The 22,599-nt window shown below is 51.4% G+C and overlaps 2 protein-coding genes across 2 annotated transcripts in view; one reads left to right on the plus strand and one right to left on the minus strand.

The window, feature by feature from the left end:
• The first annotated feature begins 1,735 nt into the window (after window positions 1–1,735).
• VPS28 (VPS28 subunit of ESCRT-I) lies at window positions 1,736–9,994 on the plus strand. Its single transcript, XM_087928723.1, has 8 exons — window positions 1,736–2,405; window positions 2,514–2,547; window positions 4,139–4,228; window positions 7,177–7,282; window positions 7,405–7,506; window positions 7,644–7,697; window positions 8,562–8,653; window positions 9,459–9,994. Exons 1-8 carry the CDS (start codon window positions 1,736–1,738, stop codon window positions 9,574–9,576), a joined length of 1,266 nt encoding a protein of 421 aa, XP_087784849.1. The 3' UTR covers window positions 9,577–9,994.
• TONSL (tonsoku like, DNA repair protein) overlaps window positions 9,993–22,599 on the minus strand; it is a 59,896-nt gene continuing 47,289 nt past the window's right edge. Inside the window, 8 exon segments of the mRNA XM_087931889.1 lie at window positions 9,993–10,939; window positions 12,070–12,203; window positions 13,712–13,785; window positions 13,924–14,102; window positions 15,857–16,028; window positions 17,880–18,181; window positions 21,114–21,192; window positions 21,809–21,965. Of these exon segments, the coding sequence (XP_087788015.1) occupies window positions 10,746–10,939; window positions 12,070–12,203; window positions 13,712–13,785; window positions 13,924–14,102; window positions 15,857–16,028; window positions 17,880–18,181; window positions 21,114–21,192; window positions 21,809–21,965 (1,291 nt within the window). The 3' untranslated portion in view covers window positions 9,993–10,745.

Here is a 22,599-nt window from a genome sequence, read left to right on the forward strand (position 1 = left end):
TGTTCCACCTTATGATTCTTGATGAAAATATTTTTTTCTTTCATGTACACTGAGAGCATTTGTACCAAGACAAATTCCTTGTGTGTCCAATCACACTGGGCCAATAAAGAATTCTATTCTATTCTATTCCTTTCCATCTATCTGATTTGATTGCTTATTGTACCCTATGACTATCATTAAGTGTTGTACCTGATGATTCTGGACGAATGTATCTTTTCTTTTATGTACACTGAGAGCATTTGCACCAAGACGAATTCCTTGTGTGTCCAATCACACATGGCCAATAAATAATTCTATTCTATTCCTTTCCTTTCTATCTGATTTGATTGCTTATTGTACCCTATGACTATCATTAAGTGTCCTACGTTATGATTCTTGATTCTTAACGAATGTGCCTTTTCTTTATGTATACTGAGAGTATTTACACCAAGACAAATTCCTTGTGTGTCCAATTACCCTTGGCCAATAAAGAATTCTATTCTATTCAAAGACACCCCTCCCCAATTTATATATAGCAGCACCCTCTCTTGTCCCCCTTGTTCCAGTGCCAAGCCCACCAGAGGCATTGGACTACAACTTCCATCATTTCTGATCTAGAAATCATGGAGAGTGCTGCCATGGGGCAGGGCAAGGTGTGTATATGTGTGTGTGTGTGTGTGTGTGTGTGTGTAGGAATGGTTTCTTGCCACCCAGAGCTTTCAGACAATCCCAGCCTGCAAGTCAAACAAATGCCAAGCTCTGCAGCCCAAGACAAGCAGCGGGCAGTGAGTCCCCAACTTACAGCCATTTGTTTAGTGGCCATTTGAGGTTACAATGGCACTGGGGAAAAAAGGGACTTGCAACCGGTCCTCACCCTTACAACGCATGCAGCATCCTCGTGACCAACACCATTAAAATTTGGCTGCTTGGATGCATTTATGAGGGCTGCAGCATCCCAGGGTCAGGCGATCGCCATTCAGGACCTTCCTTCCTTCCTTCCCAGCCAGCTTCTGACCAGCAAATGAGGGAAGCAGGATCTGTTTAATGACCGCACGATTCACTTAACAGCTACAAGAACATCCCTGGCAGATGAAACGAGGCCTGACTCACTTAATGACTGCCTTGCTTAACAATAGAAATTCTGGTCTCAGTTGTGGCCGTTGAGGACTGCCTGTGCTGAGATCAAGAGCGCAGAAAGAGAAAAATAATAAAATATTATTAAATAACAATAAAAGGGAGCAAGGCCAAAGCCCACCTGTGGCCAAAGAGCAGGGAGTTTACTTCTTAGGCAGACAAAGACATAAAGCTGGCCCTCCTCTCTCCTTTTCAGTTATGATCTATATCATTTATAAGCGAAAGGGCTTTATTCCGCCCACCGGGGATGATAGGCTTTGTCGTCCTTCACCCCAAACGCTCCTTCCACGCGGGCTGAGGCCTTGCGGGGGGCTGCGGAGCCGGCTGGGCCGGTCAAGAGGCTCCCCCGTCTGCCCGAAGAGAGGAAAAAAACAGTCGCAATTTCGCGCTTCCCGGCTTGCGAGGGGCCCGAGAGGCCCTTCCCGGCGCGCTCCGGCAGCCCCGAAAGCGGCCCGGCGCCTCACGGAGCCGCCTCGGAGAAAGCAACGAAAATGCGCGGGAAACGAGGCCTCGACCCGTTTCTGACGGAACGCTCCTCTCAATTCGCCTCACAAATAAAGCCCGCGTTTTCCCGACATGCACCGCGACAAGCACCCGGAAGCTGACCGCTCTAACCGCGTCTATGGTAGCAGGACCGGAAGTGGGCGTGCCGGAGATACACGGACGGGCACGAGACCCGCCGCTTCTCCCACCCCCCCCCGTATCCCGTTCCCACCGGCCCCGCTTTTCTCCTCCGGGAGGTGAAACCGCGGCTCCGCTTTTACTTCGGCCTCCGCGCCTCCTCTCGCTTTTCTCCCTCCCCGGCCTTGCGAGCGCCCCCCCGCCTCCAACTCCCGCTGGGTCTCAAGGGTGCCCCAATGAAAGTCGACGCCGCCTTGGGCGGGCGAATCGTATTCGCGGCGTGAGGGGAGGGGCTCTTCCTTCCACGCAGCCCCGCCCCCGAGAGGAACCCGGAAGCTCTCGCGCGACGCCTCCCTCTGCCCTTGCGCAGCTGTCGAGGGGGCGGGCCGAGGTGCGCGCGCAGCTCCCGCCCCGGCCTGCCCAATCGAGCGCCGAGCGGAGGGAGGGGAAGCGGGGCAGACCCGGCCAGCCGACCGGCCGAGGAGAGGCGCCGCTCTTCCGGGAGGGAGGATGTTCCACGGGATCCCCGCCAACGCCGCCATGGGAGGTGAGGCTCGGGGGGGCGGAGGGGGCTCGAAATGGGGGGGCGCGAGGCTCCGGGGCGACCCTCACCTCTCCTGTCTCCTCTCTCGCTTCCAGCCCCGGGAACAAGCAGGAACTCTACGAGGCAAGTCGGGGGAAAAGGGGTGGAGGTGGGGTCTGCGTGGGTCCTCTGTAGCCCCCCATAGTGCCCCCCTCGCACCCCCCGAGGGTCCTGAGCTTCTTTTCCTTGCAGGAAGTCAAGCTGTACAAGAACGCCCGAGAACAGGAGAAGTGAGTGGTGCCTCTTTTGTCTCTTGCCTTTCTTGCTCTTTCCTTCCTTCCTTTCCTTGTTCTTTCTCTTGTTCTTTCTTTCTTTCTCTTTCCTTCCTTTTCTTCTTTCTGTCTTTCTTTCTTTCTCTCTTTGTTTCTTTCTTTCTCTTTCCTTCCTTTCTTCTCTCTCTCTCTCTCTTTCTTTCTCTCTCTCTCTCTCTCTGTTTCTCTTTCCCTTTCTTTGTCTTTCTTTCCTTCTTGCTTTCTTTCCCTTTCCCTTTTTCTTTCCCACTTTCTTCCTGTTTCCTTCTTTCTTAACTCTCTCTTTCTCTCCCTTTTTTCTTTTTCTCTTTATTTCTTTCCCTTTCTCTTCCCCTCTTTCTGTTTCTCTCTCTTTTTCTGTCCCTTTCTTTTTCTTTGTTTCTCTTTCCCTTTTTCTCTTTTTCTTTCTTTGTCTTTTCCTCTCTTTCTGTTTCTCCCTTTCTTTCTTTCCCTCTCTTTCTTCCAGTTTTTCTTTCTTAGCCGCTCTGTTTCTCTCTTTCCCTTTCTTTCTTTCTTTCTTTCTTTCTCTTTCTTTCTTCCCTTTCTTTCCCTTTCTTTCTTTCTCTTTCTTTCTTCCCTTTCTTTCCCCTTTCTTTCTTCCAGTTTCTTTCTTTCTTAGCCTCTCTGTTTCTCTCTTTCCCTTTGTTTCTTTCTTTCTCTTTCTTTCTTCCTTTCTTTCCCTCTCTCTGTTTCTCTCTTTCTTCCAGTTTCTTTCTTTCTTAGCCTCTCTGTTTCTTTCTTTCTTAGCCTTTCTTTCTTTCTTTCTTTCTTTCTTTCTTTTTCTTTCTTTCTTTCTCTCTCTCTCTCTCTCTTCCCTTTCTTTCCCCCTCTTTCTTTCTGTTTCGCTGTCTCTCTTTCTGTCCTTTTCTTTTCTTTCTTTCTTTCTTTCTTTCTTTCTTTCTTTCTTTCTTTCTTTCTTTCTTTCTTTCTTTCTTTCTTTCTTTCTCTCTCTCTCTCTCTCTCTCTCTCTCTCTCTCTCTCTCTCTCTCCCTTTCTTTCCCTCTCTTTCTTTCTGTTTCTCTGTCTCTCTTTCTGTCCTTTTCTTTTCTTTTTCTTTTCTCTTTCTTATATATTTTTTTTGTTCCTTCATTTGCGTTTTCTTCCTTCCTTCCTTCCTCAGTAAAATGAGGGCCCAGATTGTTGGAGGCCATAGGCTGACTCTCTAAAGCTCTTAGACAGAACTGGGAAGCATTTATATACGTTTTTAAGTCCCATCCTGCCATCCATAACTCCGTGTGCCCCCCCCCCCCAATGATCCCCTGTGCCAGAGGTCTCCAACCCTGGCTGGGGAATTCTGGCGGTTGAAGCCCACAAGTCTTAAAGTGGCGAAGTTTGGGGACTCCTGCGGCCTATGCAGATTTTCAGGCATCTCCTCGTGGGGAGCCGCTGGAGGTCAGAGGGCTCCCTGCAATTAATTTGGCAATTAATGTTTGCAACTGGGGGAGGGGCAGCTTCCCAGTGGGCAGAGCAGCCAAGGAAGGCGGGGCGGGGGGAACGGACATCTGTCCCACTTTGGAAGGCCAAACCTTGCATAGCCAAAGCGGTCCCAATTTACCCCTCTGGGTTTCAGGTATGACAACATGGCCGAGCTGTTTGCTGTGGTGAAGACCATGCAGGCCCTGGAGAAGGCCTACATCAAGGACTGCGTCAACCCCAACGAGTAAGTGGGAATGGCAGGGGCAGGTGGGACCTTGGAGGTCTCCTAGCCCAACCTCACCCCTGCTCAAGCAGAAGACCCGAGACCTGGGGTCTTCAAACTGGAGAACTTTTAAGACTAGTGGACACCCAGGATTCCTCCTCCGGTCATGTAGTTGAAGCCCACAAGCCTTAAAGTGGCCACGTTTGAAGACCCTTGGTTTATCTCTTTGAGGCAGGGGTCCCCGAACGTGGCCACTTTAAGGCTTGTGGGCTTCAACTCCCAGAATTCCTCCTCCTCCAGTCATGTTAGCTCAGGGATTCTGGGTGTTGAAGTCCACAAGCCTTAAAGTGGCCACGTTTGAAGACTCCTTGCCCTAGACCATGATCTGTGATGGACCATTTATACTTCCAGGTACCCGGATGTATTCTTGTCAGCCTGCCCCATCTGCAGCAATATAGGTAGTCCTCAACTTACGACCCAATGTTTCTGTTGCTTAAGTGAGTTTTTCCCCCCTTTTTACAACCTACCTTGCCACAGTCGTTAAAGGGAATTTTTTGCATTTGTGAAGTTCGTAACACGGTCGTTAAGAGAATCTGGCCTTTCCATCAGGAGGTCACAAAAACGGGATCGATCGCACGACCCCGGGACACCGACCGTTATGACTACGAGTCCGTTGCCAAGGCCCTGAATTTTGACCAGGTGACCATGCAACAGTCGTAAGTGTGAAAAATGGTCGTAAGTCGCTTTTTTTCAGTGACGGTGTAACTACGGAGAGTCGCTAAATGAACTTGTAAGTGGAAGGCCACCTGTGTCAGGATTCTGGCACTTAACTCCATTTAAATCCTGAGTCTCGAGCCAAACTTCCAAAGGATTTATTGGGAGTTAACACGTCGGGCACTGCCTGAGTGTAGCTGAGTCTGAGACACATCATTCATTGTCATCCTTGACCCTGGTTTTTCCCACATTCCCTGGGTGTATCCTAATTTGTATTCTCCAATGGGAAGAATCCATAGCCCAGAGTCATCCATCATGCTCTCCAGTTAGAAGTTTGCCAAGGCAGAAACTTCAGTCACCTAGTGACTATCTTTGAAAACATTTATGGAATGCGCGTTCGGTTTGCAAGCTGCCACACTGCTCACCCTCTTCCCTTTCTGTTGGCCACTCTCAAAAGACCAGAGAAATATTTTAATGAGTTGACAACCTGTATGTGCTGATTATCAAGCATCCAAATTTTGACCGTGGAGGGTGCTATGAATGCCCCGAGAATGAAGAACCATAAGTCGTGGGTTTTTTTTTTTCAGAGCGTTGTAATTTCAAACGGCCACTAAACGGAACGATTGTAAGTCAAGGACTATCTGTGCAAACTTAAGTTGATCACCAGGCACTGCTGAGGAGGCCCAAGACTGTACATAACAAATAGATAACATGTTTTGTTTGGTCCTCTTTTAAAGTTTTTAAAAGTGATTTTATGCTTTCGAAACATAGAATTGGAAGCTGCCCAGGGTAACTTTCCTATATTTTCGCACCCGTTGCTTCAGATCTTTGTAGAATGTTAGGTGAGGCTCTATTCAAAATTCAAGAAAGACGACCTTAAGACTCCATGGTTATAGAGAAAAGGGACTTTTACTGGAAATTAAAGCGGTAGCATCGGAAGGAATATTAGATCTGAAGCTATAGGTGCAAAAAGCACATATAATCTGCGCAGTAAGCAAGCAAGCATAGGCAATAAAACATGTTATGACTCCCCTTCAAAATTCAAAGGAACAAAACAGAAAGCAGCCGTTTCACAATTAAATCAAACGAAAGAAGTTTTACAAAATAACTGGCAAACCACCAGCATATCTTCTACTCTCCGCAACCATCCGAATAAATCTCCATTCAGCTTCTTCCCGTGTCCTTCTAATAAGCCTGTTCTGGAAAAATGCAGACGTATTCTTGAGGGCGCTCACAGCTCCATTGCTCAGGGGGGTTTTTTTTGGGGGGGGGGGGGGGGGGGGGGGGGGGGGGGGGGGGGGGGGGGGGGGGGGGGGCCCGGGGGGGGGGGGGGGGGGGGGGGGGGGGGGGGGGGGGGGCCGGGGGGGGGGGGTGAAAATGGGTGGCCAAAATCAATGTTTTAAATCAAGAGGTCCCCCAAACTTTGTCAGAGTCATATTCATGAACTGGAATAGAGCTAACAAAGTCAGCCAATGAATAGGCATAGCAGCTAAGTCAGCCAAGGACGGCTGTTTGGAAACTGAAACTAGAAAGAGCGTAGGCGTGGCTCCGTCAAGCGCTGTGGAGCGCTTGAGTCTATTGAATATGAAACGGCTCCTCTCGTCTTGCTTGCCACCGCTGAACGAAAGTAAAAGAGAAACTAGCTTGCTTGCTGAAGGCTGGAGCTCTGCTCTGAACTTGCAACGTGTTTCTGTCTGAGTTTGCTCCAGGTTGGAGAAATCTACAAAGGGGTTTGTAAAATCTACTTGTTACGCTTCTAAAGATGTTAAATGAAGCATCATCCACCTCTGTTTATTTTTTCTGGCGCTGAATTAACGCCAAAACTCTGAAAAAAACTTGGCCACTTTAAGACTTGGGGACTTCAACTCCCAGAATTCTCCAGCCAGCTGGCTGGAGAATTCTGGGAGTTGAAGTCCCCAAGTCTTAAAGTGGCCAACTTTGGAGACCTCTTGTTTTAAACGAATAAAAGACCCCTCCGCTTTGCCAAAGGGAAAGGCACGATGGCTCAGCAGTTAAAGCTGCCGGGGCCTGGGTTCGAGACCCCAGCACCGCCCAACGGTCGAGCGCCCATCCTCGCCTCGGCCTCGCCCGCCCCCCTCGGCAGTTTGAAAGCATGCCGCCGCGAGTAGATCAACAGGCGCCCCCTTTGCCGGGAAGGGAAGCGGCGTTTTGTGTGCCTCTCGCGCGTTTCGCCGTGCCGCCCCCGCCCCACCCCTTCGGCCTCGGATAACGGCGTCTCCCTCCCTTCCGTCCAGGTACACGGCCGCCTGCTCCCGCCTCCTGGTGCAATACAAGGCCGCCTTCAAGCAGGTGCAGGGGTTGGAGATCAACTCCATCGACGACTTTTGCCGCCGGTTCCGGGTAAGGAAGCAAATTTGGAAACGATGGGGGGAGGGGGGGAGGGTTAGCCAATCGCAGGCCCCCTTTTGGAGGGAGGGGGAATTTTGTAAGAATTGGCCCTCTTGTCACCCCCCACTTCCCAGCTGGACTGCCCGCTAGCCATGGAGAGGATCAAGGAAGACCGGCCCATCACCATCAAAGACGACAAGGGCAACCTCAACCGTTGCATCGCGGACATCGTGTCGGTAGGTTTGGGGGCGGGGGGGGGGCTGGAGAGACCCCACCTGAGGATGGTGGGGGGTCACACTCCACAAGGGGCCTCTGGCCTGGCTGGGTGGCTGACTGGGCCTCGCCCCCCTCTCTCTCCCTCCCTCCCACCCAGCTCTTTATCACCGTGATGGACAAGCTGCGCTTGGAGATCCGGGCGATGGATGAGGTGAGCAAAGGGAGGAGGAGGAGGAGGAGGGCGTTCTTGGCCACACAGGTGGCCTCTTTGGGGAGGGGGAGAGAGCACACCTGTGAACCACAGGTGACGGCTGGCAAAGGGTTGCACCTCTGCACACGTTCAAGGAAGGTCTGTACACCTTTTCTCCGATCCAATCTCTTCCCTCCCTCGGATATCATCTTCCTTCCTTTCCCCCTCCCTCCCTTTTCCTCTCGCCCTCCCTCCCTTTCTCTCCTTTTTTCCTTTTCCTCTCCCTCCTCCCTCCCTTTCTCTCTTCTCACTCCTCCCCCCATATCCATCATCCTCTCCCCTCTCTCTTTTCCTCTTCTCCTCTCTCCTTCCTTCTCCCTTCCTTGTTTCCCCCTCCCTCCCTCCCTTTCCCTTCCCATCCTTTCCCCCTCCCCTCTCTCCCTTTTCCTCTTGCCCTCTCACCCTTCCTTTCTCTCTCTTTTCCTTTCCCTTCCTCTCTCTTCCCTTTCTCTTCCCACTCCTCCCTCCCATACCCATCATCTTCCTCTCCCCTCCCTCCCTTTTCCTCTTGCCTTCTCTCCTTTCCTTCCTTCTCCCTTCCTTGTTTCCCCCACCCTCCCTCCCTTTCCATTCCTCCCTCCCATATCATCTTCCTTCCTTTCCCTCCCTCTCCTCCCTTCCTTTTCCTCTCTCCCCTCCTCCTCCCTCCCTCCTTCCTTCCTCTCCCCTTTTTCCTTTCCCCCTCCCTCCTTCCTTCCTCTCGCCCATCGTTTCCTCCCATTTTTCTTCTCCTCCCCCCCTCCTCCCTCCCTCCCTCCCTCCCCAGAAATAACCCAGAAACCGAGCCGGGGGAAACCGCCCCCCTCTTTCCTTCCGCCCCTCCAGATCCAGCCAGACCTTCGGGAGTTGATGGAAACCATGAACCGGATGAGCCATTTGCCCCCCGACTTCGAGGGGAGGCAGAAAGTGAGCCAATGGTGAGCTCCTCTTCCGGGGGGTGGGGTGGTAGAAAGGCTCGTGCCAAGGAGACCCTTGCCAGCTTCTGCCCTTGTGTCCCGTTGGTGGGGACAGATTGGTGGGGGGACTGGCCACAGCCCGGGGTGTGTGTGTGTGTGTGTGTGTGCGTGCAGAAAGGAAAGCCAATTCTTTTCTCCCTGTGGGGCCCCTCAGTGCTCTTCCAGCGTGGTGCTTTCCTTGCAGACGTTTCACGACCCAACTAGGGAACAGCATCAGTTGGGTTTACAGGGAGGAGGAAGAGGAAGAGAAAGTAGGTGACAACAACTGTGGGGTCCTTGGTGCTCTCTTGAGCCTGGTGGTTTCCTTGCAGACGTTTCATGACCCAGCTAGGTAGCCTCCTCCGTGCTAGGCAGGAGGGAAAGGAGATCGAGGACTGGGGGGGCTCTCGGGGCCTCTTCCGGCGTGGTGGTTTCCTTGCAGACCTTTCACGACCCGACTAGGTAGCCTCATCAGGGCTAGGAGGGAGCGGGGTGGCCGAATGGAGAAGGTGATGACTGGGGGGTGCTTGGTGCTCTCCCAGCCTCTTGTCTTTTGGGCAGACCTTTCATGACCCAGCTAGGTAACGACATCAGCGCTAGGAAGGAGTGGGATTCGCTCTCTCGTTGATACGCCCGTCTCTCACCCTGCCGGTCTTGGTAGGAGCAGCCCTTTCCCGGGCTGTTGGATCGCCTGGCATTAATGGGATTCGTTTCCTTCCCCCTCCTGGGGTGGGCCGAGCAGGGGGGAGGGGTCCCCCTCTTGTGACCAAGATCCGCTTCCCTCCAGGCTGCAGACCCTGAGTGGCATGTCGGCTTCGGACGAGCTGGACGATTCCCAGGTGCGCCAGATGCTCTTCGACTTGGAGTCGGCCTACAACGCCTTCAACCGCTTCCTACACTCGTGAGGCCGCCAAGCGTGGCCGAGAGCCCCCGGGGTGCCCGTCCCTCCAGAGGGGGAAATGCAACAGGGCGGCGCCCCTGGGGGGGGCGAGTGGGGGGGGGGGGCTCCGCCACGCGTTTGCACCCGGGTTCCAAAGGCCGCTGGGGGTGGGGAAGAGTCGACCGCAAAGGCTCGCGTTTCCCTTCCATTGGAGAGAGAGAGAGAAGCCCTCTCGTTGCGTGGGTCACGTTGCAGGTATTTTCACTACGGGGTGGGCGGCATTGGACCAGCCCCTCCTTTTGCAGCCTGGAATTGGGGAGCAGTAGTAGATTTGGGGTGGGGTGGGGGTGGGTTATGTGTATTTATTTGGGTTTTGCTTTCGCCTCGGAGAGGCAAACATTTTGTGGGTCTGAAGCAAATAAAAACCTTTCTACAATTAAAAACGGGCATATATCCGATTTATTCCAAGCGGCGGCCCAGAGGTTGGAGCTCTGGCCTCGCCATCGGGAGGCTGTGAGCTTGATTCCCAGGTAGAGGCTAGATATTTCTCTCTGCGGACACCGTGGGAATATTATCTGCCAAGTATAAAACTCCACACTGGCGATAAGAAGGGCATTCGGCCAGTAAAACACTCCGCTCCATTCAGTTGCCAGACTCCACCCCAATGCAACGGATTATGGGGTCCTTTGAAGAGGATGACGATACCGAATTTATTCAAGAGGTTGTTTACTATCCCTCTTCCTCTTCTCAAGGTTGCAAATATCGTTTTACCTTCCTCCTCCCCCCCATCCCCAGGTTAAAAGGGGGGCCTCCAGCCCACCCCGGCGCTACTTACAGCCCATGCCAGAGACACAGTGGCATTCAATAAATACGGGACAGTTCATCGCAGGAGGTCAGAACGATGAGAGTGGTTAGTTAAAAAGAGCAGCTTCGTCCACGGGGGGTGTGTGTGAGGGGGCTTTTGTTCCCCCCCCCCCAAATCCTCTCCGCAGGCACAAAAATTCTCCACGGTACGAGTCTTGGATTGGCGGCCCCGCACAGCCCGTCTTCGACTGGTGGGGATCTCCTCTCGCGTCGGCTGCGCTATTCCCATTCTTTGCCACCGGGATCCCTCCGTGGCGGGATGGTGTCGAGTGGCAAGGCAGCCGGGGTCTCCCGGACCCCCCCCCTCGGTCCTCCCATCCTCTTCGGGGGCTACAGGCTCTGGCAGAAGAGTTTGTGGTGGCGGGTGACGGACTGAAGGGAGGCGTTGGCCGGGGTGCGCCAGAGCTGGGCCACGTCCCGCTGGTCGCTCCTGCTTAGCAACCGGCTGCAGAGTTGCAGCTGACCCACCAGGGAGGAGAGCTTCGTCCACGTGGCGGTCTCCAAGGGGCCACGGATAGCACAGCCTAGGGAAAATGGAGGATGGGGTGGGGGGGAAGAGGCAGCCTGTTAGTGGCATCACCTGGGAACTTCCAGTCTCTCCCCATTAGGCAGCCAGGGGGGTTCAATTTATGTATCTGTATTAAGTTATCACCTATCTCACTATTGAGTGACTCTGAGCAACTTGTCATAAGTATGTATGTATGTATGTGTGTGTGTGTGTGTGTATACATATATATATGGATCTTTGGTTGTTCGGGTTTTCTCCCGCGTAAGATTCGAAGTATCTAGGCAACGTTTCGATGAAGTCTCATTCATCATCTTCAGGCTTGTGTCTTCTGCTCTGTGCTTCTCAGAGTGATGTGAGATTGCAGCTGCTTCTTCCTTTTAACTGCTAGTGGGGTGGGACTTGATTGGGTGGGGGCTTGGCTGTTTTCTGATTGGGTGGGGGTGTGTTCTCATTGGTAGGGGGTTTGACTGTGTTCTGATTGGTTGGGGGGTTGGCCGTGTTCTGATTGGCTGGAGGCGTGTTCTGTTCAGGTGGGGGCTTGGTTGTGCTCCCACTAGCAGTTAAAAGAAGCAGCTGCAATCTCACATCACTCTGAGAAGCACAGAGCCGAAGACAGAAGCCTGAAGATGATGAATGAGACTTCATCGAAACGTTGCCTAGATACTTCCAATCTTACGCGGGTTCTATGTCCGCTGATGTTTTGCCCACCCGGGCTTCTACCTGACCTTTATTTCGGGATTTTTTTTCAACTTCAGCTGCCGTGCGAGGCCCAGCTGCAATTTAAAAAAGCAGGAAAAAAGGCCTTTTTGAAAGGCGGCTTCTCTGCACGCAGCGTGCTGATGACGATTTACAGGCGCAGGGAAGCGCATCGTAAATCACCGAACCTCGTAAATGACCTAGCTGGTAGTTAACCCTGTCGGATCCCACCCTTGCTGGCGGCTCTCACAATCATAGTCACGCTGTAGACACTCTGACCAGTAATGAAACATCTGCAAGAAAACAACCCAGTTCAGACAGCACCAAGGACCCCCCTCAGAGTAGATAGAGGCCGGAGTTACCCATCATATGACATGCACTAAACTCCAGAGCAAAAGTCACGCCCTGGTTCAGGGGACAAGCGGCTGCAGAAATCCCCGGCAAGCTCACCGGCCAGGTTAAGGGACTGGAGTCCCCGCTTCCGCTCCTCCAGGGTGACCAACAGTGTCCGGAGACAGAGGATGCTGATGGCCGGGTTTGCGGACAGGTCCAGCGAGGCTAAGGACGGGCAAGCGAGGAGGCTCCTGTGGAGAGTAACAACCTCTTGAGTGGTGGATGTGGGTAACAGAAGCCCTGAATCGGAAGGGACTTCGGAGGTCTTCTAGTCCAACCGCCTGCTCAGGAAGGAAATCCTATACCTGGGTTTCCCAACTGGGTGGGCTTCAATTCCCAGAATTCCCCAGCCTGCTAAACACTCCCCTACATACCATTCCAGACAAGGGCCTGGCGCGGGGGGGGGGGTTGTCTGCAGAGCTCCCCGAACCCACAATTCCACCAACCTCCACCCACAACTGGGAGACCCCACTCCTCCCACCTAGGAGGACTTGCTTGCTTTGGGTTCCAGCTGCTGAGAATAGAGTAGAAATAGAAATAATAGAAGTAGGAAATTAATATAGAATAGAATAGAAGAATAGAAATAGAATAGAAAATAGAAAAGAATAGGATAGAGTAATGGAATGGAATGAAGAACAGAATAGAAAACGCAATAGAAAACACAATAGAATAGAGAATAGAATAGGATAGGATAGGATAGGATAGGATAGGATAGAATAGAATAGAATAGAATAGAATAGAATAGAATAGAATAGAATAGAATAGAAAATAGAATAGAAGAATAGAGAATAGAAGAATAGAAAATAGAAAAAGAATAGAATAGAGTAATGGAATGAAGAATAGAATAGAAAACACAATAGAATATAGAATAGAACAGAAAATAGAATAGAATAGAAAACAGAATAGAAATAGAATAGAATAGATAGAATAGAAAATAGAATAGATTAGAATAGAGAATAGAATAGAATAGAGAATAGAATAGAATAGAGAATAGAATAGAGAATAGAATAGAATAGAGAATAGAATAGAATAGAATAGAATAGAATAGAGAATAGAATAGAGAATAGAATAGAATAGAGAATAGAATAATGGAATGAACAATAGAATATAAAATAAAATAGAATGGAATAGAAAATAGAACAGAATAGAATATAGAATAGGATAGAATAGAAAAGAGAATAGAATAGAGAGTAGAATATAGAACAGAATGGAATGGAGTAAATATTGGAATAGTATAGAACAGAACAGAAGCTGGAAGGGACCTGGGAGGTCATCTAGTCCAGCCCGCTGCTCAAGCAGGGGACCCTACACCATTTCAGCCAAGTGACTGTCCAGGCTCTTCTTAGAAACCTCCAGTGATGATGGAGCACCCCAGAACTTCTAGTGGCAGGTCGTTCCCCTGGTTCATTCTCCTCACTGTCAGGAAGCGCCTTCCTCCTTAATTCCAGCTCGCTTCTCTCCCTGATGAGTTTCCATCCATTGGGGAGCCCTTTTTGCCCCCCGACCCCAATTTTCAGAGGCCCAACAGCGCAGAGTCCATCATCCCCTGCTGGATGGCCACGAGGAGGACCAACAGAACCGGCCAGGAGTCCAGCTGTCCTCCGGACATCCTCGGGGGGGGAGAGGGTCCCTGTGACCCCACCCAAGGCCTCCAAGCCAAGGAGACCAGGGCTGCTTTCTCTAGACGCCGCCTCCTTACCTGGCTAGCTCGGATACCTCCTGGTCGTCCAGGTGATTCCCAGAGAGTCCCAGGTGGGTCAAGGCGCAGCCTTCCTGTCCCGAGAAGCACCAAGGGGCAGAATTGGAGTCTGGGAGGGAGGGTCCCCGTGCCCCTTTGATCTTCTCCCCACCCCCACCCACAGCCCCAGGCCACACACCCCCGCCCCATCTTGGCCATCGGAGACCACCCACCTGCCTCAGGTATCTGACCAGGGTGTCCCTCAGCTGTGGCCGGTCCCCCGGTCTGGGTTCCAGGGAGCCCACCTCCAGATGGGTCAGCGATTCGAAGGGCAGGCTTTCCAGCACCACCCCGAGCCCCCGGGAGCTCAGGGCATTGTGGGACAGACTGAGCCTCTTGAGGTGCACAGCTCCTGCGAGGGGGAAACGTAGGGATAACAAAGAGTTGGGAAGGAGGGCGGGCTTGGGAGGCCATCTAGTCCAGCCCCACCCCTCGCATAAGCAGGAGAGTCTATCCCAGTGTGGGCGAAACCTTTTGGGCACCGAGTGCCGAAATGCGAAGGCAGGTGTGCGCGGGGGAGCACCAGCCAACTGGGAAGAGCGGCTCCTGGCACGCCTGCCGCAGGTTCGCCATCCCAGGTCTAGTCCAAATACCAGCCTCTACCCAGGATCGAACTCACAGCCTCCCAACGGTGAGGCGAGAGGCTCTCCCTCTGGGCCACTGCACAGCCTTGGAGAACAGCTGGCCAGATGTTTGAGGGGGAGAACGTGAGGGAGGAGAAGGGAGGAGAGTGGAGTAGCGAGGGGCCGCACCATTGCTAGATTTTTTTTAGCTTCAGGAGGGGCTCGTTGTCCCCTGGCCCTCAAGCAAAACTCCTGGAATTGTTGTTTCTTTTTAAATTTATCCATTTTTCTTTAACATATAGGAGTGCTTAATAAAGAGTGTATTGTCTGAGTGCATTCACATAGACATAACTCGCTGGATACTCGTGTGGTAAAATATGTGGTCAGGCTTAGTTTTTGTAGGGAGGAAAATAACGGGGGGAAAAAAATTCTTCCTCTGTCTACCAGCATCCGTCGGTGTTCATCCGGCTAGTGTCCTGACAGTGCGTGAGAATGGAGGGCTGTTTGGAAACTGAAAGAGTATTTGCTGTGTGAGCAAGGAGGAGGCAGCAAGGAGCCTGGGCGTGGCTTAGCTCAACTGTTCTGTACTAAAGCTGCTTGGGGCTGTGAAACTAAAACTGCAACTACTCTCCTCTGCTTGGGTTTTGCATTTAGAAGAGATTTTTTTTCAGGTGGGGAGGGGGAGTAGAACTCCTTAGCATCAGAGCGTGTTAATAATAATAATATAGGAAATACTCTGAATGCTCTGGTGGTCATTGTGAAAAATCCTTTCCTAGTGAGCCCCTAGAAGCCAAGAGAAAACATACGGGCCCAATTTCAAGTTTGCAGGCTTTACAGGTTCTGGAGATTTTGTGATGATGCGTGAGGGGTAATTTCGCTTTTACATAGATAGAAGATAATAGTAATAATAATCTTCTTTACTTGGATATAATGGTATTCTTCCAACTTCTAATTTCTACCTTTTTTATCTAGCCATTGATAAAACAAATCCCAAGTTAAAAACTATTATGTCTCTTTTTGTCCTTTGCCTTCAATGTTCACCCATCCATTTTCCTCACAATCCAATATTTTTTTAAAAAATTATATTTACATCTGTGGGATTTGCCTCGTTTTTCCAGGGTTGTGCAAATGTGATCCTCGCGGCTGTCGAAAACATGTCATGTTAAGTGTAGGTTCTCTTTTATCCACCCCCCCTTTTTTTTTTGAGGGGGGGCAGTATCCCTAAACAGAAATCTTTCTTCTTTTAAGTCTAAATCAGGGGTTTGGCTACCTTGGCTACTTTTAAGCCTGCAGGACTTCAACTCCCAGAATCCCCCCCGGGGCTTAAAGTGGCCGAGCTACGAGACCCCCCTGCATTAGAGCAAAGCTGGCTGGGGAATTCTGGGAGTTGAAGTCCGCAAGTCTTAAGTGGCCAAGGTTGGAGGCCAAAGTGGCCTGGTTGACACCCCCGGAAGGCCTCGCTTTCTCCCCCTGCCTTGTCTTTGGGCAGCCAGAAGGGTCCCTGAACCCCCCCACCCCCACCCCTGACCCCCCTTCTTCCTACCTTTCAAGGCCCTGCCCAGCAGGAGAGAGTGAGGCTCCGGGAAAGTGGCGCCAAGGCGGCAGGCTTGCAATCGGAGGCTGCCCAAGACGGGGCAAGCCTGGAGCAGCGAGGCCAGAGATGGGGCGCTGCCGTCCCCCAAGGGGTTCAAGCTCAGGTCCAGCTCTTCCAAGTTCTGGGGGGGGACGAGGGAAAAGAGGGTGAAGGGGCAGCCGAGCACAAGGAACCGGAGGGGTCGGGAAAGGTGGAGGCCCCCAAATCACCGCCGATGGGATCTTTTGAAGGCCGGGGTTGACCTGGGGAGTCCCGGGTGCTCTCCGAGGCCTTGCAGGCGTTTCATGACCCAACTAGGTAACATCATCAGTGATGTCCCTCCGTCCCTCCCTTCCTGGTCTTTGGTGCTCACTGAGCTTGGTTCTTTTCTTGCAGGCGTTTCATTATCATCAGTGGTGTCTTCCTTTCTCCCTCCCTCCCTTCCCTTCTCCTTCCTTTTCCTTCCCTTCCTTCCTTCCTTCCTTCCTCCCTTTCCTTTCCTTCCTTCCTTCCTCCCTTTCCTTTCCTTCCTCCCTTCCCTTCCCTCCTCCTTTCCTTCCCTTCCTTCCTTTCTTTCCTCCTTCCCTTCCTTCCTTCCTTTCCTTCCTTCCTTCCCTTCCTTCCTTCTTTCCCTTCCTTCCTCCCTCCCTTTCCTCCCTTCCCTTCCTTCTTTCCCTTCCTTTCCTCCTTCCTTCCTTCTTTCCCTTCCTTCCCTTCCCTTCCCTTCCTTTCCTTCCTCCTCCTTCCTTTCCTCCTTCCTTCCTCCCTCCCCTTCCCTTCCTTCCTTCCTTCTTCCTTCCTTCCTTCCTTCCTTCATTCCTTCCTTCCTTCCTTCCCTCCCTCCCTTTCCTTTCTTCCCTTCCTTCCTTCCCCTCTTCCCCACGCCTTTTCTCCCTCCCTCTCCTCCCTCCTCATTCATCCATCTTCTCAAAGGCGAGAAGGAAACAGGGCACTGACTCCCCAGTGTTGCTTTTCCCAAAAGGCAACTGGACTCTCTTGTTCATCTGGCTTCTGACCCAGGAACCTTCTGCGGTTCTCCAGTTCGGTCCAGTTCTACGTCTTCCTGGAGGAGAAGCAAAACGCCTTCAAGGCAAAACCCAAGGAAATCCAGTTGCTTTTTTTGGGGAGAAAAAAAGAACACCTTTGGGACAATCCGGAGGGTGGATAATCTCCAGGGACCTTTTCCTTCAACTTCCCTTTTCCTTGATTCCCTTCCTTCCCTCCTTAGCGCTGAGCCCAAGGGGTCGCCAACCGGTGGGCCGGGGACCATTGTTGGTCCGTGAGAAAATGTCGCTGGGCCCCAGAGAAATGTCCCCCCCACAAAAAAAACAATGAATCCAGGCTGCGCAGGAACACAAGGCTGCACCGTCCACATGGCCCGCGGGAACACAAGGCTTGCGTCGCTTGCATTGCAAACTACACGGGGTAGTATGGGGAAGGGAAAAGGGCGGAGGGGGGAAACTCGCCCCACACGCCTGGCCTGCTTCTTTCCGCTTCTTCCTTCTTCTGCTTTTGGCTGCACGCAAGGAAAGCAGCCAAAGTCTTTCTTTCTCTCCCCCAAACTCCTCCAGAAATGAGTCTTGGGGACCCTGCAAGGCCTCCTGCTCCGAGAGGCTGCGCATGCATGAGAAGTCTCACAAAGATTCATTTATGGCAGAGTTTTGGGGAGAGAAAGAAAGACTTCTGCGGCTTCTGCTGTTTTCCTTGCACGGAGCCAAAAGTCTCTCTCTCTCTCACTGAGAACGGAGCTGGAGGTGATATCCTGCAATCCCAAATAAAGAACGATCGATCGGTACGAAAATAGGGTGGGGATTTTCCTGCAGACTTTTTGGGGGATTTTCCCAGGGTCTCTGGGATTTAAAATTAGAAGTTTGGTGGTCCCTGAGGTCCAAGAGGTTGGCGACCCCCAGGCTACAGCTGACCGTTGAGGAACGGAAAGCGTTAAATGAAATGCAGGCTCCGCCTTGCTCACCGCCCGTCACTCCCCTCCTACCTGGAAGGCCAAGGAGCCGGGGAGGCCCACAACCAACTTCTGCAGCCCGTCGGGGCCCAGCCGGTTGGCCGAGAGATCCAGGCCCTTCAGCCCAGGGATGGTGCACAGCGTGGCCTGGAGCTCCTCGGCCGAGTCGTCCCCCAGCCCGGTCCCAGAGAGGCACAGCTGGCGGAGGGAAGCCTGCAGTTTGAGGGCCCGCAGGAGAGGGAGCAGCTGGCGCTGGCCCAGGGCTGTGCCGGAGGCGCTGAAGGACGAGGACGACGCCTGGCGCTCCAAGAGCTTCCCCAGCAGCGGGAGTTCTCCTGCAGGCCAGAGGGGGGGAGGAAAGGGCCCCGGTTAGAGGGGTCGCTGGCGGGGAGGAGGAGCCCCCGCTGGGGTTCATTGGGAGGTTGACGGGGGTATCTTTTCTTTTGAGGGACATGGGGAGCCTCTGCACCAAGACAGATTCCTTGTGGGTCCACTCCCAGTTGGCCAATAAAATTCCGTTGAATTCCATTCCATTCCAATCTATCCTATCCTATCCTGTTTTGTTCTGTTCTCTTGTATTGAGTTTAGTTCTACTCTACTCTGTTCCATTCCATATTTTCTATTCCTATTCCTATTCTATTCTGTATTCTGTTATATTCTATATTTCATATTCTATTCTATTATTTATTCTATATTCCATACTCTATTCTATTCTCTATTCTATTCTATTCTATTCTGTTCTATTCTATATTCCATATTCTATTCTATTATTTATTCTATATTCCATACTCTATTCTATTCTCTATTCTATTCTATATTCCATATTCTATTCTATTATTTATTCTATATTCCATACTCCTATTCTATATTCCATATTCTATTCTATTATTTATTCTATATTCCATATTCTATTCTATTCTATTCTATTCTATTCCATTCTCTATTCTATTCTATATTCCATATTCTATTCTATTATTTATTCTATATTCCATACTCCTATTCTATTCTATTCTATATTCCATATTCTATTCTATTATTTATTCTATATTCCATATTCTATTCTGTTCTGTTCTGTTCTGTTCTGTTCTATTCCATTCCATTCTATTCTCTATTCTATTCTGTTCTATTCTATATTCCATATTCTATTCTATATTCCATATTCTATCCTATTATTTATTCTATATTCCATATTCTATTCTATTATTTATTCTATATTCCATAATCTATTCTATTTATTCTATTCTCTATTCTATTCTATTCTCTATTCTATTCCATTCCATTCCATTCCTCTTAATTAAACTACTGCTCAGTGTGGCTTGCAAACCAGGCCATGGTCTGATCGTGGAGGAGTTTCACGGAACAGGGGGAGGGGTTTGGAAGTGTGGCGGAGGCTTTGCGGTGGGTCTTGCAAAAGGCTCCTTTGGGTAGTACCGATAAAGGAGAACATTTGCAGCTCAAGGTTGGACGGAGGAGCCCCTGGTACTCTCTAAGCGGGGTGGCTTTCATGCAGACGTTTCGTGAGCCAACTAGGGAACATCATCAGGGCTAGAAGGGAGGGAGGGTTGTGGAGGAAGAGGAGAAGAAGAGGAGGAGGAGGCGACTGTAGGATCCTTTGGTGCTCTCTGAACTTGGCTGTTTTCTTGCAAATGTTTCACTACCAAACTAGATCCCAGTGCCAGTGCTTGGAAGCCTCCCAACACAAACCTTCCAGCACTGATGATGTTACCTAGTTCGGTCATGAAATGCCTGCGAGGAAACAACTGTGCTCCGAGAGCCGCTGAGGCTCTGACGTCCAACACAAGCCTTTGACAAGGTCCATCCGAGCAGAATGCACTCACAGCTGGTCTGTGGGCCCATTTTCTCTAGCCTAGAAGGGTCACTTGGCTTAACCCTGGACCCCAGAAGGAACACGAGATAAGCCCTAGTTAGAGGTGAGGAAATCAACGCTTGGTTTTCACTCCGTGCAGGGAGTCCTTGACTTAAAACCATCCGCTTTGTGGCTGTTCAAACATGGCCTCACCATCCTTCGGGGCATCCGCCGCTGAAACTAGGCTCTTAAAAATGTTGTGTTCCTAGGTTTGTACTCACAGCTGCGCAAAAGGTTTTAACAGATAACAGATAATCAGAGTTGGAAGGGACCCTGTAGGTCATCTAGTCCAACCCCCTGCCCAAGCAGGAGACCCTGCACCATTTCTGACAGAGGGAAGTCCAGTCTCTTCTTGAAAATTTCCAGGGATGAAGCTCCCACAACTTCCGAAGGCAACTTCTGTTCCAGGGGTTGGTTGTTCTCACTGTCAGAAAGTTTCTCCTTATTTCCAGGTTGAATTTCTCCTTGACCGGTTTCCATCCATTGTTCCTTGTCTGGCCTTCAAAGGTGCCTTGGAGAATAGCTTGACCCCCTTCCTCCTCCTCTCTGGGGCAGCCCCTCAAATTATTGGAAGATGCTCTCCTGTCTCCCCTGGTCCTTCTCTTCCCTCGACTAGCCAGGCCCAGTTCCTGCAACCGTCTGTCGTATCTTTTAGATTCCAGACCCCTAATTATCCTGGTTGCTCTTCTCTGCACTCTTTCTAGAGTCTCAACCTCTTTTTTATAGTGTGGTGACCAAAACTGGATGCAGTACTCTAGGTGTGGCCTTACTAAGGCTTTATAGAGTGGGATTAGTACCTCCCTTGATCTGGATTGTATCCCTCTGTTAATGCAGCTTAGGATTGCATTAGCTATTTTGGCTGCTGCTGCACACAGCTGGCTCCTATTTAGCTGCTTGTCTACTAAAACTCCAAGATCCCTCTCCCAGTTCCTGCTATTGAACCTGGTTTCACCCAGTCTGTATGTGCACTTTTGGTTTTTCTTGCCTAAGTGTAGGACTTTCCTTGTCTCTCCCTTGAATTTCATTTTGTTAGATACGGCCCAGGGTTCTAGTTTTCATAAGGATGCTCCTGGCAGGAATAAATATATCAAGAGAGTGCGCAATGTGGAGTGGCGCATTGGCCTAGAGGTCGGAGCTCTGGCCTCACAGTCTGGAGGCTGTGAGTTCGACCCTAGTTAGAGGCAGATATTTCTCTCTCTGGGCACAGTGAGAATATGTCAGCTGAACAAAACTCCGCCCTGGTAACAGGAAGGGCATCCGGACAGTAAAACACTCAGCACCGGTTTGGTTCAGCTGCCCAGACTCCGCCCCAATGCAAGGGATTATGGGGTGGTTAAAAGAGGATGGTGACGAGGAGGAGGAAGAGAGAGCACCCGTGCAGGGGCAGGCTGGCTGCTTACCCACCGCCAGGGTCCGGCAGGCCTTGCGGTATCGCTCCAGGAGGGGCGGCAGGTCCCAGGACTGGACTTCAGCCAAGACCTGAGACAGACAAGGAGAGCGGTGGGTCAGCTGGCTTGGAAGGGGAAGGAACAGCCCCCTCCCCAGGAGCTGGGTTCCCCTGGGACCCGCACCCCCCCGTTCAGAAGCCCTGAACCTCTGCCGCCACGTTGCGTCAACTGGTGTCAACTCATAAAAATATTTCTCTGGTCTTTTGAGAGTTGCCAACAGAAAGGGAGGGTGGGGGAGCAGTGCGGCCGTTTGCAAACCGAACGCGCATTCCATACATGATTTCAAAGATAGTCCACTAGGTGACCGAAGTTTCTGCCTTGGCAAACTTCGAACTGGAGAGCATGATGGACGACTCTGGGCTACGGAGGTGTCCCATTGGAGGATAGGAATGAGGATAGACCCCCAGGGGGAAAACCACGGTCAAGGGTGACAATGAACGCTGGGTGTCAAGAGCCAGCTACACCCAGGCAATGCCGGACATGTTTACTACTAATAAATCCATTTGAAGTTTGGCTCAAGACTCAGGATTTAAATGAGGGGGGGACTGACGGAATCCTGACCCCCCGCTAGCCCCCTGCTACGTCCTTACAACCTGTGGGAGGACCCCCAGTCCTTTACACGCCTCCCCCCAGGGGCCGCCACTCACCTCCTCGTTGCTTTGCAGGACATCCAGGATGCTGTCCTGCGGAGCCAGCAGGGCCCCCTCCTTCTGGAGGGTCAGGTGGGGCAGGAGGCCACAGGTCTGGTAGTAGCGCTGAGAGGCCTGCTTGGCCAGCCACGCAACCGGCCGGCTCTCGCCCTCGCTGCGAGGAAGAGGAAGGAGGCCGGTAAGCAAGAGGCTCTCGGAGAAAGAGACACACCCACACGCACGCACGCACGCACACCTATGCTTCTCGCCTGGGGTCAGCCACTGGGCTTCCCAGCCCCACCTAATAGCCAGCTATGCCAAGAGAAAGTGTGTGTGTGGGGGGGGTGTGTGTTAAGAGACCCTCCCTCCCTCCCTGGGGAATCTGAGATGGCGCCCCCTCATTCAAGACTTATAGCACTTAGCAACAGCACCTGCATTGATATCCCGCTTCGCAGCCAACTCTTAAAAAGGGGTTTACAGAGTCAGCCCCCCCCAACAAATCGGGGTCCTCGTTTCATCGACCCTCGAAGGACCGAAGTCTGAGTCAACCTGGAGCCGGTCAGGATCAAACTGCTGGCAGTGAGCAGTCAGCCGGCAATACTACACTCTAACCACTGCACCAGCATGGTCCTTTTTCCTTTCCCTTCCTTTTTTTCCTTTCCTTTTTCCTTTCTTTTCCTTTACTCTTTCCTTTCCACTCCTCTCCTTTCCTCTCCTTCTTTCCTTCCTCCCCTCTCCTTCCTTCCCTCTTTCCTTTCCTTCTTTCCTCTCTCCTCCCCTCTCCTTTACTTCTTTCTTCTTCTTTCCTT

The sequence above is a fragment of the Pseudonaja textilis genome, chromosome 3 (genome assembly GCF_049901715.1).
Source record: "Pseudonaja textilis isolate UNSWEBS1 chromosome 3, rPseTex1.2, whole genome shotgun sequence".
In the NCBI taxonomy this organism is placed as follows: domain Eukaryota; kingdom Metazoa; phylum Chordata; class Lepidosauria; order Squamata; family Elapidae; genus Pseudonaja; species Pseudonaja textilis.

Excerpts from the sequence above, each read along its gene's own strand:
- VPS28 (XM_087928723.1), top strand. The coding sequence starts at position 1,736 with ATGGTAGCAGGACCGGAAGTGGGCGTGCCGGAGATACACGGACGGGCA. Across the intron at positions 4,229-7,176 it reads GACTGCGTCAACCCCAACGA|GTACACGGCCGCCTGCTCCC; the intron begins GTAAGTGGGAAT and ends CCTTCCGTCCAG. Across the intron at positions 7,283-7,404 it reads ACTTTTGCCGCCGGTTCCGG|CTGGACTGCCCGCTAGCCAT; the intron begins GTAAGGAAGCAA and ends CCCACTTCCCAG.